At 37.9% G+C, this 18,891-nt stretch overlaps 1 protein-coding gene across 5 annotated transcripts in view; it reads right to left on the reverse strand.

The window, feature by feature from the left end:
- Positions 1-1,744: 1,744 nt before the first annotated feature.
- Positions 1,745-18,891, reverse strand: part of MTMR1 (myotubularin related protein 1) — a 36,410-nt gene continuing 19,263 nt past the window's right edge. For all 5 annotated transcript variants that reach the window (XM_065077842.1, XM_065077840.1, XM_065077841.1 and 2 more), the window contains 3 exons: positions 15,198-15,311; positions 13,855-14,031; positions 1,745-3,011 (listed from right to left, as the gene is read on the reverse strand). In XM_065077842.1, the coding sequence (XP_064933914.1) occupies positions 2,847-3,011; positions 13,855-14,031; positions 15,198-15,311 (456 nt within the window). In that variant the 3' untranslated portion in view covers positions 1,745-2,846. The remainder of the gene's footprint in view (positions 3,012-13,854; positions 14,032-15,197; positions 15,312-18,891) is intronic.

Raw genomic sequence — 18,891 nt, forward strand, 5'->3', positions numbered from 1 at the left:
CAGCCGGTCTATTGAAATAACTGGTGTTCTTCTATACAAAACTGAATTCTTAGATTCCAGCTTTAGGAATCCATCCAAACTTTAAAAATCTCAGAATGCCCAAGCTAATCCAGTCATCGCTTTTACAATAATTACAGAGAAAGTGCTGTGATTATTAGCAGCAATAGAAGAAAACTTCAAAAGATTTTCTTCAGCACTGCGTTTTAGAGATAATGTGTTTAATATACAGTTAAAATGTCAAGGAAATCTAGAGTATGGAAGAATTTAACTCACTAGCAGCTCAACATATTTTGTCAATGTAAAATTCCCTGCTGGCATACTGTTCAGCAGAACCATTTTCACAGCAAAACATCTTTTGCCTTTTTATAAAAAGCCTAAGGTTGATTAAGAGATGCAACATTGCAAGCCTCCCTCAACTTTGTGCTTGTAGGTGAGTATCTATTATCAAAAGCATTCACTGTAATAAAAAGGACATGCTGAGATACCCTGCGCTGCACAGTGAACGTGTGAGCCTGGGTACGGCACATCAGCTCACCCGACTCATTAACTATACGCTACATCTATCAGTGCAGAGAAACAGGAAAGTGCCATCACATATTAAGAACAAATGCACAGTAATAAATGAATGCTCACAGACAGTGTCGTGGTTTAACCCAAGCTGGCAATACAACCACGATAGCCACTCGCTTACCCCCACCCTCACCCCCCCAATAGGGGAGAGAATCAAAAGGGAAGGGAGAAACTTGGATTGAGATGAGGACAGTTTAATAAAAAAAAACACTAATACACTAGTAGTAAATATATATATATATATATATATATATATAATAGAAATAAAAGATACTCAAGGCAATTCCTCATGAGCTCTGTCCACAACTGAGCAGCTAGTCCCAGCAAAGCCAAACCTGATCCTAAAGCCGGTCCCAGAGAGAGAAAGGAGGAAAAAGGCAGAAAAGCCCAGAGGCCTCTGCGAAATGGCAAAAAGCCGGGCTAAATGTTCCGACTGAAACTCGCCCGGCTGCGCCCAGAGCAAGCAAGAGGAGAAGAAGCAGAAGAGCCAACTGGAAGGCCCCACTCTTAAATCTGGAGCATGATGCTAACGGCTGGAATACTCCTATTGATCAGTCTGGATGTCAGTCAAGCTCTGCCCCATCCGTGCCCCCTTCCTTGATGCCTCACACCTGTGGGCGAGCATTCAGAATGTCCTTGGCTCCCAGATCACAGCAATTAAAAACAATAGCGCTGTGCTAGTGTGTTATCTTCTTGTTCTCAAACTAAGTCCTAATAATGACCGTGCTAGCTATGAAAAAGAAAGGTTTCTAACTGCACGAAGAAAATTAACTCATTTTCTGTCAAACCAGCACAGACAGTAAAAACCACAATCAGTGTATAGAATCAATTGGCTCTTAAGCACAGGGTTTAATTCCCACCAGCAGAACGTGGAGCAATACAAGCACAAGTCAAAAAGCAGAGCTGCAGGATTTAAGTGTCCTAAGGAGAAGAACCAGATTCTCATGAAACACAGCAAGGAAAACAATCCATGGAAAACCGTCAGCATGCACCATTTCTGGGACTTCTAAGAAGGCCATCGAATGATTTTTTTTAAAGGTTGGATGTTACAGTAAGTAAATCTCTCGGATATGAATATTTTGGGGGGGGGAGATGAAAGACAGTTGGGAATATATATTTTATATGAAAACACCATTAAATTATTCACTTTACAGAAAAAAACTGCTAGCAGCAATTTAAAAAAAAAAAGAAAAACAAAAAACCAAGAGGCTTTATTTCAAGAAAACCAATTAAGATCATATTATTCAAAAACTTTGTCAAACAAAGTCATTACGAGTTAAGGTCTTCAAAGCGTTTGGACAGGCAGGATCCATTTTCTGAACTTACCACTTAAAACCACAGGAGTATGCGTATGTTTACCATCACATACACATGTATATAAATGGACACAGCTTTGCATTTTGTGTGTACACTTTAAAACAAAACGCGCTTAACAAAATGTGGAGCTATACAGACTATACAATTTACACAGCTGGGTGGCATTCCAAACCCAAATATTACCATTTGCTAGAAAACAAACTTTTACTTTGTACAAGACTTTGACATGAGTAAGTTTACCCCTCGCTCAGGAGGCTGAAAGTGAACAATAAGCTAAACAGTCAAAAGACTTTATTTCAACTTGTACAAAAGGCATTAAAAAACCTAAAATACATGCTTTACCAAATATATTACATCATACAAGTCAGTGTTGTATACTTGATAAATCCAGCTTAACTCCATCCACTTTTAATGGCATATTTAGTCAACATGTAAAACTGACTACACTGGGAAACATTTATTTTAAAATCTATTTCCAAGTGCATTAATCACCTAAAAAAATAAATTGCTCTAGCCAAAAAAAAACCAAAACTGAGTGAAATAAGGAGCTCCCATTCAGAAAAACATTCTGTGTTCTGTATAAGCATCATGTGGCATTTAGACTGATTTTCTCAACCAGGCATGGTACCCTAGGCAGCATGAGAGGCATTTTTCTGTCTGCTTGGCAGATGGATTCCTTTTTAGGATGGTTAAATTGTTAGTTGCTCAAAACAAAGTTTAATTTCACAATTGGTGATTTAGCTAGAGATGTCAAAACACATGTGGGAACTGCCAACAAGAAAATACATCACATCTATTGAAGCTCTTTTTGGCCTTATCATGATAATATCAGACACAGAGTAAGGCATGTAGATCATAGCAATTACAAGTCACTCAGAATCCTTTGTGCCGGGAAAAGCATTTCACCCTCCTCTCTGTATTACCTGACACATGTATTTTCACATGGCTTTTGTTACACATCACACAGAGGTGTGCACCGGTGTGGCTGAATGGGAAGGGGATGAACCTCTATCGGAGGAGGAAGAAATGGATCGTGTAGCAGCTTCCCGCTGCAAATCTTCAACCTTCTTCTGAAGCTCTGTCCGGATGGCGAGCAGCTCTTTCAGATTTTGATGGATTGGAACCTGCCAGGTGAAGAAAGAAAAGGCTTACTTTGACTCTCATGCTGAGTTATTATCTCTTCTCAAGCAATGCTTCCACTGTTTCCTTCAGTAACACAATGAATCCAGCATCTATGAATTTCAGTACATCAATATTTAGGGAAAGTGGTTTTTTTAGTAATTTGAAATGAAACATTTCAGCAAACTGTCCCTTTCTGACACCACAGTTGGCAGGAAATCTATTGAAAAGACTATCAGCAAATAGTCTTGATGGGATGCCAAACATATTCCAATAAATATAGCTGTATACCTTTTCAATACCACTTTCAGTTGAACTTAAAATGCCTTTCCCAGGAACTTTCCCCTGCCTGCTGGGACAGAACTGATTTTGTAAAGAGAGCAGAGTTCACAAAGCTGGCTCCATACAGAGCATCTTGTTACTCTTCTAACCAGGCATCTTTCCAAGAGTCTGACCCCTTCCAGCTTGTCAGGGAGAAAAGTGCAGCAGCCAAGTGAACTGTGCTTGTAATGGACCTCCCAGAGCCACACTCTGATAAACCTTTTGTAGAAGTGGATCAGGTTTCTGACTCTGCACCTGACAGTGCCCGAAAAGCATTAGAGATGCACCTCTCCGCATCAGATGTCTCCGCATTTTTCACACTCATCTGGAACACTCAGCTATGTCATGGCCAAAGGAAGACACAAGCCATACTGAGTTTTGCAGCCGGATCTGTTATCTCAGACAAGCACAAAGAGAATCCCCCCTCTTCCAAGTGCCACAGAAAGGCCAAAAAAGTTGGACCATAAATTGCTTTTAATTTATTTTGTCCTGTATAAACTCTAATTGTTTACAGCTTTTGCACAGAGCAAGATAGGAAAATAATTTAACTGGGCTGGCAAAACAATCATGGGGAAATGCAGCGATGGGAAACTTCTGGATTGCTGGATGCTGCAAGTAATTTATACCCTAAGATTCCAGAATGCCAGGCTATGGGGAACTGCATTCACTCACCATTGCGTCCTACTGCTTAGAAGTGATTACAAGGCGAGGACGCACACCTGAGCATGACGTTCTCACAGGGTGCTATGTGAAAAATGTATCAAAAACCGGAAAGGGTTTATCTTCTTGCCATCAACACATAACTCAGTCACAATTCAGAGTTTTGTGAATTCAGGCTTTAAAAAAAAATCATCAAAAATCCATGCATTTGATTTTGACATTTTCAAAATCTAACACTCATGTTTCTGAAACAGGAAAATACCATTTCATTTCTAACTTGACTTCTAACTTAATAAAATAGCATCAGTCTGGTTTAGGTCAACATCTTTTTGGCCATATACTTTTTTCTTGTTTGTGGCTTAGCCCATGAACAGAAGCTTCAGTGTATTCACAAAGTGCTGCTCCCAGTACCCTGGGAGTCATCAATTCATCCAGCATGCTATCTACAGCAATTTTAAAAGCATAACTTTTTGAGTCTTCAGCAGAACAATTGCTGCCCACCACCAGGCTCCCAATAAACCCAGAGTCCTGCCTTTGCTATGCAATTAATTCCTTCTCTTCCCGCAATTTTCTCATACATCCACAATACAAATTCTTTAGCACATGAGGCTACAAGCCTACAGACAGCAGCCTCCTGCACTAATCAAACACAAAGCACACCCTCCAGAAAACAAATCGCATTTTTCTGAGGTGGTCTAGAGAAAATGTATACACCTAAAACCATGGCAAAAATGAGGCTGGTGATGAATTTTGTCCAAGATCCTGTAATACACACTACAGAAAATTCACATTTCAATTAGTGCCCCCTTTCCACCTTTTTCTTTCCTTTCCTCAAGTAAAAGATTCCTTCCTCATACACTCCCACTTCAGATTTCTCCTCTATGAAGACATTTTCCTACAACACTTAGGTCTGTAATAGAGCGATTTACCATTGGTACCATTAGTCACGCAAGCCCTGGGTCATGGGAGATTTTTACACCTGATTTCTGCACAGCTTCATCATGGTTCAGCTTAACAGGCCAATTTCTCTTAGACACCTTTCACATGGGCATTAGCCAATGTGTTCCACTGCACGGTGCTCAAACACTCCTAAAAGGCAATTCCATACAACTGGCTTTTGGGGAAAGCACTATAAATCCTTTCAGGATCCACTACACAACAGCCACTGCAGAACTTGGCTTGTGTGTAAAGTGCTTCAAGGAGGAGAAGTGTGGCTGCACAGCTCGAGCCTTCCTCAGCATTCCCCCAGAACACAATTCAACACGTGCTCAAACTTTGACACAAAGTGCTGTTCTCCCCACGCATCCATCTCAAAGAACAGGACTATCTTTAAATAAATTAGCTAAACAACAATAATGACATTTTAAAAGTCTGTCTACAGTGAAGTCACACAAAAAACTCTACAACATTAAGGTTGCAAAATTACGCCCCCAAAAGAGGTGTCAGAATGAAGATTGCATCTCCAAACTTAATTTGGCCTTCTTGTACATCTGTATAAAATAGTTGGCTAAATAAAAAATACTAGCTTCCCCCTTGTATTAACCATTTATTCAGCACACAGTTTGATGCTACTCAATTAGTGAGCAGTTATTCAACATTTATTTTTCTTTGCAGTGTCTGACCCCATCCTTTATTCATTCTTCTGTACTTAAAATGCTTAAGTTTCCTTTTCTGTACTTTCATCTCATGTCAAGAAACAGATTTATTTCTGCAGCACCCTAATGAGGTATGGGAGCACTAACACTCCACTTTTACAGACAAGGATCTGAAGCAAGCACCTCCTCATTTTGCATACCTTGGATTGGTTTAACAGATAAGTTCAGAATTCTGCAATTTGGCCTTGTGGGTATCAAGCAGGACTCCCAGTAAATACGGAGCATGCACATGGTGACAACTGTGCTCCAGTTATCCCCCTTACAACAGAGGAATCTTGTGGTAAAGGGAGGAGAAACTTCATTTCTCCAGAGCAGAAACCTGCTCCCCCACACATGGGGCAATTCTTTATCTCCAGCCAGGCCCCCTCCAGCCTAATTCTCAGATTGTATTCCATGGGTTGAACAGAAAGCAAAGACCTCCAGCTCCTGGAGCATTATTCACTCTTAGTTCCTATTCCCAGTTCGTCACAACTCCCCCAGACTGTGTATCAAATCCATCTCTCAGTCCTTTCACTCTCATCTATTCTCAGTCCTTGAGAACTCACGGAGATTGTTCCAGCCTCAGGCTTCAAAATTGGATGCATTTCTTCCAGGATATAAGGAGGCACATTTCTGAAACATAATCTCTCTTACTGAAATCTCACATTTGCCCTAGAGATGGAATATTTACAGAAAAACGTACCCTTCCCCCAACAAAGAAGTCTGTAATACCAATATTTTCATATGGGAAAACATTTTTCTTAGTCATATTCTCATAAGCAACTGAGCCTTCTCAGATGAAGTTTTAAAAAACAATTCAGTCAGACATACACTTGGTTACTCAGTAGAGATCATTAGAGTCTGGTAAAGCTGTAGGCAAGGCAGATTAGGGTCTTATAAAGGAAAAAAAACGTGGGTCATCTTTAAAATGTTGGCCATCTCTTAATAAGTGCATGTTAGATATTAACACTGCAAGACAGTTCTGCATAAACATCATCACACTATTTCATATGGTAGTGTTAACAGGAATGGTTTTCTAATGTCAAGTGTTTCCTAGGAAAAGATCCTTGTTGTTTGCCATCTAACTCAGCATCATTGATGTAAAACAATGAAGTCCAAAATGAGATTTCACACACTAAACTTCTGATAGGTTCTTTAATTTCTTGAAATAACATGCCAAATTCAGTCTGGAGAAATCTTTTCGCACTTTCTGAGTGCTTTCAAGCAGCTGACAGTAACTCATTTATTGACAAAGGTCTATGTTAGAATTATATACTCATGTGTTAAGAAAAGGGCAGTATAGGCAGCTGAAATATATAAAAAGTATTAAAGTTCTTATACAAACATCTGAAAAGCAGCATGCCATTAAGAGCTGCTTTTCCCCTGGTGTCTTAAATTCTTCTAATATAACTTCCCCTTTTTGAGAAAAGTAGCAAATATAAATGTGAAAAAAATGAAAAGAGAGACAATGGTGCTAGGGGGAAAAAGAGAGAAAATGCCAAAAACTAAGCCTCAATCTCAAGTCACATGTATTTTTCTTTAAATGAAACTGTTTAGACAACCAAATAGAACTGGAATTATGCGGCTTCCTACTATCTTGGAAGGAGGAGAAGAGGATGAAGCATGTTCAAAGCCTTGAAAAGAATGAAAGAAAAATAAGCTTATTTCATTTCCATGTTTCCTAAAGACTTGTTGCTGCCAGTGTTTTCTCATACCATCCCGTGCAAATTCTTACAGACAACGATCTCCGTTTTTGTCACTGCACACCATTATATTCCAGCATGCGATTCCTCTCTCAAATAAAGCTCCTTTCAGCAAGGAATAAGTCCAACAACCTTCACAATGACACCTGTAATGGCTTGCTGTGAACGAGGTTCTCTTTTGCTTTGCCACTGTTTAGAATAAAAGGAAGTTGAAGAGTGACAGATTCTGTAAGGAACAAGAAGTTTGGAGATGGTTGTTTATTAAAAGATCTTGTTACCACTTTAACCCTAGAAGTGTATACTTGCAGAGCACAAGTAGTATCTCCTTGGCAAGCTGTTATTACAGTCTTCTTCAGAAATCATATAATTGATTTGACTGAGATGAATTTATTGGGAGTCTGACAGCAGATGTACTGTTTCCTACGCTCTCATCCTGCCTCTTAAATTAAGAGTGGAAGCTCAAAAGACAACTCTGGACCCACCACCCCGTCGCACTCAAGTTATTTTTTGCTGCTGTGCTCCAGTGTATCGATATAGATTTTCAGAAGAGTGTGCATCCTTCCCTTTGTAACACCAGCTTCCCCGCGCGTTGCCGCAGCGATGCTGCTAAGCAACAGGCAGCCCCTGCAGCCAGGTCCCAGCATTTCTGCCCCTACTCCAAGGGAAATCAAGGACCCACTTCTGCAGCGCGAGAGGAGTCCGCTGGAAAACTGGCTGGGCCATTGCTCAGCAGGTCCTCAGGATGTTTTACACACGGTATTCAAACTACTACCTCAATGTGCTGAAAACCAATAAATTTAATTTCTGTTATTTAAAAAAATACTCCAGTAAAAAATAAACTAGAAACATGAAGGCGAATATGCAACATTTTAACAGATTTTGGTGGGCCAACCTCATTAAAAAATTATGTCATATGACTATTTATAAGACATAAGATTAGATTTATCTAATCACATAAAATTTACTAAAACCAGATTAGATGTTGATCAATCCAAAACAAAACCGGCACTTACATCTATACAGCCAGCGATACAACCCAAGCAGGCACAAGAGTAAGGAGTTTGCCAGCAGCACCAAGCAGTGGACCCTTGGGAAGTCTGACCTTCCCCCCAGGCATTAACCAAAAACCTGACGCTGTAAAAGCTGGAGAAGAATTTACCTGCAACACCTCAAGAAGATTTTTTAGTGGTTTTTGCTGGTTTCCTTTTAATTGCTACTGTAATATTGACTCAGAAACTAAGAACAATATGACTGAGACTGCATGTTGTTCCCTTCTCCCCTCCATAACCAACTTTTCCCAGCCACTTCCTTAGCACCTTTTTGTTTGGTTTTAAGCTCTCACCAAGTTTTGTAGTCCTTTCCCATTCAAATCCCTATTTTTGTTCCATTACTCCTCTCTGATTGAGTCATGGTTAGGGACTATTTTTTTGGTAAATATTTATTTTTTTAAATCAACTAATCAGGCAGATTTCATTTATTGAAGTTCTCCGGTTTTTCTAGCCTTTCAACAATTCGCATTTTTGCCCATCTCAACATACTTCTATGTTTCCAGTCCAGCTTTTCTGCATCAACCCATGATTAAACTTAAGATCTGAACCATCTCCCCAGTCTATTCACCTTCTATATCTTTCTGCTCTTGCACTTCTTCCCTGCTACTTGCTTCTTTTCACTTGCCTTCATTATCCATAATATTCCCTGTCTCTCCAGAAAGTTTCTTCTCTCTGGTATGAGCAGCCTCTTTCCTCTCAAAAATCTGATATCATTATCCCACGGCTACTAATACTTGCAGTATTTGAAACACACACCACCACCACCCAACCCCCCCAAATAACAAACAGCAAAACGCTGCGGAATTGCATGAGCCAAGTAGTGTCCTTCACTCAGACAGAACAATTGTAGGTTCCTGCAAATTAATCGGTTAAAATGCCTGGGGCTTTATTTTCCCAGTTAGCCACCTTTGCTGCCTGTTTCATTCAAAAGCAGATACTTTTCCTACACTTTAAAGATAAGGTACCTATTGCCTGTAATGAGCTGAAAAGTACTTAAACCACTGCTAAATAAACAATCTTTATTGCTTCAAATACCACTGATATGAAACCATTTTTTAAACGGAGTGATCCGTGTGTATATTGAAAACAGAACGTGCTGTACTGTAACTCTCAGAACACACCACTTCAGAGCTATAATCAACTATTCCTGCTGGATGAGGACTTAAGGAAAGATAAAGCTGGTTGTTTTTTTTTTAGTTATACCCACACAGAAATGATGATTATGCTATACAATATACATACTACAACACATTAAAAAATCTAGACATAAGACAGCTTCATTTCCTAAGAAATTCAAACCTTCCTCTTCACAGAATCACTGCAGTTCACTTTCAGCATTCACTTTCAGGTTTGCATTCCTAAGTAATCCTTCAGGATTCTGGAGTGCTTTTGGATAGCAAAATTTGTCAACACAAGGATAGGTGCAAAAGAAATGATAATAGCTACTCACTTACAGTACGGCCAAGTCTTAATTGGATGGATATCTACTGTGTATTACTGTACTAGCTCAAGGACAGTCATTCACATGAAAATTGTTCAACAGTGAATGCATTTTGTCTTGCCCAGTGAGTATACTTTATCTGTTTTATTTTAGCAACAGGGAAGAAAGGAGGCAGAGGAAAATGGTTATTTTAAATTCATTGCTTGTCTTGTCACTTTTTCAAAAACCTACTCTGTGCACTGGAAAGACAACAATATCTTTCACTTCAGCTTTTTGTTCCTCTTTATGAAGAGCTGGAACCCTGACAGACTTGCTTTTGAAACCTAGTTAACAGTATACTCATAGAAAAAGGCAATCTCAAAGGATGAAAACAGCTGTTTTCAATAATAATCAATACTTCCACACTGGGAAACCAGGCGAAACCGCCGAGCCTTCGTGAAAAGCAATGACTAGCAAACAGAAATTATGAATCCTATCATGTGGGAACTGGAACAGAGGTTTTTGCGAACAACTGCATAGATTTCCAGACTCAGGAAACTGTACATGCTAGAGATGATGCCGCTGCTTGTTAAAGCCTACAGCCCATTTAGATTTAGACATTTGATAGAGCAATGCTTTGCATGCTTGCTCTTCAAAATAAGTTAGAAACTCCGCCAAATGAAGAATATTTGTACAGTAATAGTTTCTCAGTTTCTGTGCGTGTTCTGATGCCGTGCTTATTACAGGATACCAATCTTTTTTGTTCCCCTTAAATAACTACAGACATTTTCAGCATACAGGATAAGCAGTTAGTCTGCATTTTATTCCTTATCAATTGAATGCTGAGAGTTTTATCTGCGGATGTAAGTTACCTGCAGTAAATCAGACTCTGGAAATCTTGACTTTGTCACCCAGATAGAGAGAAACTATCAGGTACTGTAAGAAACTTGCTTTGTCTCACAAGAAACTCTGCGGTAAGTGCAGGGCTGAAATCTCCTCAGCTAGGGCAACACTCAGCTATCTGATCCACAAGGCAATTCCTTTTCCTGACACCTCTTCTCAGTCAATGAACTCAAATAAGACAGGACTAAAATCTATCTAATTTTCTTGGGACAAGAAGTCAATAATGATGTAACACCTCCAAACTGAAACCAAGGAACATTTTATTTTACTTAAGAATTCGAATGACCTTGTTGAAGCACAGTTTAGCAAAGAGGGAATCTACAAGAAACACCCACATTTAACCCTGAATTTGCCATGTTATTGACTTCTCAGACACTTAAGCTTTGAACCCTGTGGAAGGAGACTGTGTGTCACCTAATTGCACAGCACCTATTGCAATACAGCTGTAATTCTAAGACAAGGCTCTTGATGCAAATGAACACCATAGAAACCACCAATTCAGCCTTCCACAAAACTTAGATAGAACTGAAGATATATCATTATAAGCAGTCTTTTTTTTACAGAACGTAATAACTCTGAACTCTATGTCCTAGTGCAATGACGAATATGATCAGACCTTACTGTATTGTTACGAGTTCTGATGAGAGACAGATATTTGAAGACAGAGCACAACAAAGCAAAAATAAACACTTATCTCCAGTTAGCATTCTGTAATTTTCAAATTTAAAAAAATGAAAGGAAATGTATGTTAATTTCCAGTCAATGAAGTGCAATGATTAACTTCTCTCAGTCCATTTAAAAGTTCAGGCCTCACTGATTAATAAAGCTGAAATTAGAAAACATAAAATATTGCCTCAGTCCAAAAACTGCCCTTTTGCTCTTGTCAGTTTCCTCTCCTGTAACATAAAGATGGTTGATAATGGGTATCAAACATCCGTTCTGATTATATTAAAGGACTATTCTTTATCTTCCCTTGAACTCATATAATTGGTCATTTCTGCTTTATGGTGAGCTCCGAGAAAACAATAAACATTTTGTCATTTCCTAAAGAAGTTTTTGCAGCTGATAAAAGAGAACATGAAGTTGCCTTGAATTGCTGTTCATCCGAGAGCTCTTCATTAACATTAAATATTTAACTTTCTCTTCTTCTAGTTGAAAAACAAAAGAACCACATTAAAATTTATTCAACAAAACCACCTTTTCTCAGCAGGCTGAGATATCTGTCCTTTTAATAAATCGACTGGTTTTTTAAGAAATTTTTCACTGAAGACAAGTGAAGACCTGTTGGGTGTTGCAATAGTGATTGTCTTTTTGCTGTTCCTGAAAGGCTCTGAACGCTACTCAATCAGCTAACAGGGTGTGAAACTAGACAATGCAAATACAGAAGAAAGCAAACTGTATATTGTGATTACAAAGACTGTTATTTACTTGTTTGCATGAGTTTGTGCTTTCATAATTAGATTGGAAAACACAATCCTGCAAGAAATAACTGTAATTTCTGCAGCAAATTTCTGAATATTTGTCACAAATATCACATAAATGCAGGCCAGACACAAGAGAAAAGGCGTGATGAATCTTCACAAGACAAAGCTAATGTGGTAGATCTAAAAAGTCAATACAGTTGTATTAGTTCTTCAAGAAAAGAAGGTGGTAGTAAAGTTAAAGCGTTTACCAGGATCATCAAATTTTGTTCCCTCAGCCTGCTGATTTGAGGGGTCTGTTCTCAAAGACCAGTGAAGATCAGTGATTCAGCCGTGCCAGAGCGCTCCCCACCAGAGAGGCAGCGAGCAGAGCCTGCCACTGAATACGTGACAGTTCTGATACTTTCTCATTATGTCACCTCTTCCCCACCCTCACTTCTTTTGGACTGGGAGGTGTTTTTAGCAAGCCTGCTCGCTTTCAGGGCCTACAGATCTCAATTAAATACAAGTAATAAACTGACATTGCTGTGGGTTGATTATCCTAAAATATGCGTAAACCACACAAACATTTTTCAGCAAATAGCATAAGGGAAAGATGATATTTTGCTAAAAAGCAGTTGACAATTTTACTTCAAAACCATAAAGATTAAAATACACTTTCTTTCCAAACACATGCTAACACCCAACAGGTACCTAACAGTCATAGGACTATACCAACTAAAAATACAAGCAGCAAAGGAAACAAGGCAGCTCAGATGAAACATCTCAGTGAGCACGAAAGCAATCCAGACTTTTCCAGGACCTTAAAAAGTATTTCTCATATGCCTGGACTTCTACCAGTGCACTGTCCTTGAAACCCACCTTAGAACACCACCTTTGACAACCGCCTCTGACTTGTGGATGTCTAATAAATTTGACACTCACATCTCATTCTAACTGCTAGAAGATGAAAGCAGCTTTTGAGCAGTCACTTAATACAGGTAATTTATCATCATATGCTTGGGGGTACCTTGGAATGTTACCTCAATAGAGATGGCATAGCAGCCTCAGATATATTAGTTGTGACACAAACCGAATATTCCTTCTTCAGAACTCTAAGCATGAGAGCATGTAGAGTATCTGTATGAAGAAATTCAGATTTTTCTGAATAGCAGACATTACTTATAAGAACAAAAACTGGATGAATCAACGAGCATGTATATAGGGAGTGTTCAACGTTTAGCAAGCCAGCTTGAAACCGTAAAGGTCAATTGAAAACAAGCATGTGTGTGATGAGTTTAGAGACCCTACAAAATGAGTCAATATTTGGTCCGAGATTCTTTCAGGAACTGCTGCCATATTTTCTATCACTGCTGGTAAAAGGTAAAACACTATTAAAAACAAAGGTACACTAAGTCTACAAGAAGGTGAAGACAATAAAAGTATTTAAAAGTGTTACAAAGTGTTATAAAAGTAATCTTCTGACAACAAAGACTGCTAATCTGTTACTTTCTAAGCCAGTAAAGTGATACTGTAACTCCCTTTTCTACCGGTGACTTTAATGAAAACTTCATTTACCAAGTTTACACATCCCGCATCTTCTTTGAGAAAATCACCTTTTTCCTATCAGCTGAAATATGTGCAAGAGATGAGCACTTTTGAAATTAAATGCTGCATTCAACACTATGAAAACTATTATTTTTTTTTTAAATCTCTGTGCTCTTCTCTAAAATATAAAAACCACATGAAAGCTCATACCTGAGGCCGCATCCTTGGGTTCCACCGAACATAGTAGTTCACCCATAGTTCCAAATGGTTCAGACTGGCAACAGGATACAGGACATGGTTTTCATAGTTTACGTAGAAAGGATTTGTGAACTCATCTAACTGGCTGTTTATGTAGGACCACAGCGATACAGTCTTTGTGCTTACCTCCTGATTGGAGAAAAAAAAAACAGTAATAAATTATGTGGACCGCAAAACCTTAAAATATGACATATCAGTAATTTTACCTGTCACATTTATCTTATCTACTAGAAAACTGCAAGCACTTCAAGAACACTTCCAGTAGCTGAGCACTAAACACTCTTAAAACTTCAGCAAAACTTTGGAACACTTTTTCTGGTCTGAGGTTAGCTGAGAAAGGAGATTCGGGCATGCTGCTTGCAAAGACACTAAGGTCTAGTTGAGCGAAAGAAAGCTCTACGGCTTGTAACTTACAGCAATGGTTAAAGCTACTTAAATATATGGTTACATGCCGACCAACTACAAAAATAAAAGTAAATTAGCTTTGCCAAAAAAAACAGTGAAGAGATATACAGTTTGGAAGATCCAAAACAACACCTGTGAAAAATAATTATTCAATTCTCCCACTCACACTATTTGCTCCTATCAATTGGTATTATGTTTTAAAATGCCTATTTTATCTTTATTTGCACTTCTGGAAGTTGTATTATTCTAAATGTAATCAGCATAATCATGGTTAGATCGAAGACTGGAAATCTGAATTTACATCAGATTCACCTTGCAATTTTACACTCTTTCAGTGTTGTAAAGCATGTGTTTCTACTATCACTGTGTCTTAAATTGCATTTCTTTATTGAGAATTGCATCTGACTATTCATTAATGAAAGAAAGCTGTCTGGGAACCCTGCATTTGTTGAGAACATGTTATTCAGCTCCATCTTGTGGTATTTATACGCAACTTTTTCCTTACAGAAGCGGTAGAGACAAACAAAAAAAAAGCAAAGCTAAATATGGCAAAGAATTGTTACTTACTTACAAGTATTAAAAACAACAAAGCCAAAAGTAAGCAACAGTGTACTTGGAATATTAACAAACAATTTCTTAAATTTTCTTTCCAAACTCGAAGTATTTCATTGAGTCCTAACTTCATTTATTTAGATATTTACATTTCTGTACTTTTCAACCATAAGTTCCATCTGATTATGCTGTTAAGTGAACAGCACAAGAAATGCTATTATAATTTGATAATGGTTATTTAAAATTGTATATGCTGGCTACAAATGTTTGAAAGAGGACTTTCCAGTACCCTCAACCCCCTGAACATATACAATACCATAGTGTATTACGCTATTTACCTCTTTTAACCTCTCTTTTTCACAGTTGCATAAGAATGTCCCAAAGAGACAACTGTAAAGATGATCCAGAATGGTGATCAAAAATAACTCATTGAATTCAAAGGCTGCAGGAAACTGAAATAAAAAATTGGTAAAATTACTATAAACTTTTTTCTTAAGCAGTATAGAAAGGAAGAAACTCAAACATAAGAAATAATCAAAATATTCAGATATGTTTTTTTTTCTTATTTAGTGATCATTTTCAGGAAAATTCCCAATTTCAGTACCTCCCATTGCAATAATAAATTTCACCTGCTTACTTCTTTATAAATACTCATCAGAGACAAACCTTACATTCTTGATGCAAGTATACTAGAATACAAAGGTAGAAACATTAGCTAATGTGAAACTGGTGACACAAAGCAATTCATTTTAAGGGGCTCTAAAAGCATTCTATTATAACCCACCTCAAACTGTCCTCAACATATGCTTCATCTCTCGTTACAGGACAATAAATAATTTTGGGGAAAAAATATATGATGATGACATTGAAGAGTTCTCTTTCCTACTCTAACACTTAATGAATTGGATAATAAAGACTACTGCATGTACAATGTGCTTAACTTATATTTAAAATGTTTCTTTTACTTTCTAACCAAGTAAGTTACTTTAGTCCGTTTCACCCCTTTAATTTACCATCAGCTTTGTACAATAAGCCTTTAATCCCTCTTCTTTTATATTGGAAAATAAATCCTGTACATCTGAAATGAAAGACCTGTTATTCCACTGAGCACCACCAGGTATTTTGTTTGTAAGCAGAAGTTACTTGCTACATTCTAGGAAACAGGGTTAGAAATTTGCAAATACTCAAAATCTTTAAGATCTGTCTTAATCGGTAGTGCTCTAAAAATCATGAAAGAAGAAATGAATGCAAACTGCGTGGGTTGCTACCTCTTCAGATGGAAAAGGTCTTTCTTCAATCAAATTTTATGATAGAACTGCATATGGCAACTGCTTGATGTGTCAAAATAACTTTGCGTTCAGTATGACAAGGGTCTCAAACACAGATATGGAATTAAAAACATTTAGAAGAAAAAACAAATTAGAAGACTAAAGGAAAACTTAAGAAGTAGCATTTATCTCATTCCCGTTAAAGAGAATAAGAGACTAATTTTCAGGACAAATGAAACAATTTTTGTCCATTCCCACTAAAGGAGTAAATCTTTACTGAAGTCTAAAATGCAAAGTTACAGGTTCGTAAGAATTTCCTGCTATATGGAGCAATCTCTAGTCAATATTCCAGATCTGAAGAAAGTAGTAGACTGGTTTCTGTCATGTGCCACTGAAGAATACCGAACACCTTGGCATGAGTGACTCGAGAGCTACTTCAAATGAAAAAAAGACACGACAAGCATAGCTAGGAGGAAGAACGCAGCAACTGGGACTGCGGCTGAACCAGCTGATCCAGAAACTCCTCTTCAGTGTCATCTGTGATTTATGAAGGGCAAATGTTTATTCATGTTGAATATAAAGAGATGAATAATACACAATAGGTGTGCTTGTATTAAATGCAGAAAGATCTATGTTTTAAGCAATGTTCTTTTAAAAGAAGACAGATTTAAGTCAAACATTGCAAAAACATTCTCTTTCCAAGACTTCTCAAGCTAAGATATACCAAATATCAACTGAAAATTTTGAGAAGAGAAGTTATCAATATCATGGCTCACAAAATGCGTGTGACTCTGCTACAGATTATGCACTGGTGCTTCCCTCTCAAATCACTGGTTTGTTTTCAATCACCTACCCATTTGTTTTCATAAAACATACAGGAATTATCAAATTATCTTTTTCAGTCATGTTCAAAAGTTATCACTTACAGCACTTTCTCTCTCAAGGAAATCAAGCCAAAACTCAATTACAATACGATGATGTTAAAAACACAGCTATGATTTTGTAAAGGGATGAACAGAACTTGATAAGCAGGTGCGTCGAACCGAGTCAGGAGAAAATTCAGTAGCTCTCAGACCTCAGTCTCCTGCGTCCAGCCCAAAGCAGCAATCAGATAGAGAGAGCACAAATAATTTGCAAAGGATCAAAATGATATTTCAAAATAACTTTGAAGACAAAGCCTCTCCTAAAGGGACTCTCTCTAACTGAAAGCACTTAATGAGCCTTGTCACATTTGGGTTCTGTGTTGTGACGGGCCCACAGTAATCAGATGGATGCCGACATGGCTGCTATTCCAATCCAGTGAAGCATATTCAAAATTCCATACATCAGTGGTTGCACTCCAACTAATTTATTAATAAGTGATAGCATTTTATTGAAACTCTGTCTTTGGATACAAGAGTTGAACTGTTGGAGCTGATATATCAAGACTGTAAAGCTTCTATTACCACTGCTGAAAAATCACTGACCTAAAAATGCTTTCATCTGTAGTTCCAAGCCCATTAGCGTCTGTTTGAAGATTCAGGTGGAAAAATTCCCCAAATGAAAATTTACTTCTTGTCAAATCCACTAATTGTGAGAGAACACATGGGTCATTAAAATCTCCCACTTGATGCTGCTGGAGTTGTTGGGGGTTTTTGTAAAGGAGCTGTTTAAAAAGAAGAATTATCTTGTGCAAAAGTCTGATGATAGATGACACAGAAAATAAACCTGCTTTTTAATCAGCTTTGCGGAATAGTTCTTATGATTGTGGAATGGATTGATTTGGGTTAACTGAACACTGGATATCATAACAGAGTATACTACTGCATCTAGTGAGGAATGCACCTCTGGCAAAGGATGATATCTGGTAACAAAAGGGGTGCAACTTTCTACCAATTTTAAACATACCTTCGTCCTATGTGGGCACCATGCATGAAAGGGAGAACTACTACTTCAGCTGCAATGCTACTTGCTAATTTTAGTTTTGTTTCATTTTTAAGAGGGCATCAGTACCTAATCAGATGACATGTGGCCTTTCCAATTTGACATCTGCTATTCAAAATCATCAGAATTTACTAACAGAGCAGAGAAAACACTTCACCATATGTTTTTTATTAAAATCTGATATGAATGTTCTCCTCTCAAGTTCTCTATTACTGTATTTGTGTGTCGTGAAGACCATAAAACACAAGGGAAAATATGAGGCTGTTAAGGATTAGGTTTCATTGTCTGAAGGTATCTGGAAATTTGCTTCTTAGTGGGAAATTAGAGATTCTCTCACTGTATTAAGTCACCTGTTTTAAGAATGCAGTTCTCAAAGCCTGGAAGAGAAAATTTCCTTGCTTTGAGCCCACGTCCAAGCCCAAGCCCTTACACCCTCCCACAGTCATTACCATTTATTCGAGCTTCGGAACATTTCACATATGTTTACCATAGATTCTAAAGCATGAAACTAGCAATGTTTTATGAGCAAGTGATGTACACAAGGATAAAGTAGAATCCTGGTTTTCATAGGCCCCTGTCAAGGTTATCACAATCTTAACATCTATTCTCTAGGTGTTGAAGTTGACAGAAAAATAAAAATAAGTGGGCAAAAACTCTCCAAGAATGTTTTCAATTTTTTGCCCTGCTGTAACATTAATGATTTTTCAATGCTGCTGCTGTTCCTGAATTTCAGAACAGTTTCTGGTCCAGATTTTGAATACGTGTGGCACTGGCAAAATGTTTCACAGACTCCTCCTTGCCCCAAATCCCCTTTTATTTTTTGAACTAGACGGAACTAAAC

Source organism: Columba livia, chromosome 12 (assembly GCF_036013475.1).
Source record: "Columba livia isolate bColLiv1 breed racing homer chromosome 12, bColLiv1.pat.W.v2, whole genome shotgun sequence".
NCBI lineage: Eukaryota > Metazoa > Chordata > Aves > Columbiformes > Columbidae > Columba > Columba livia.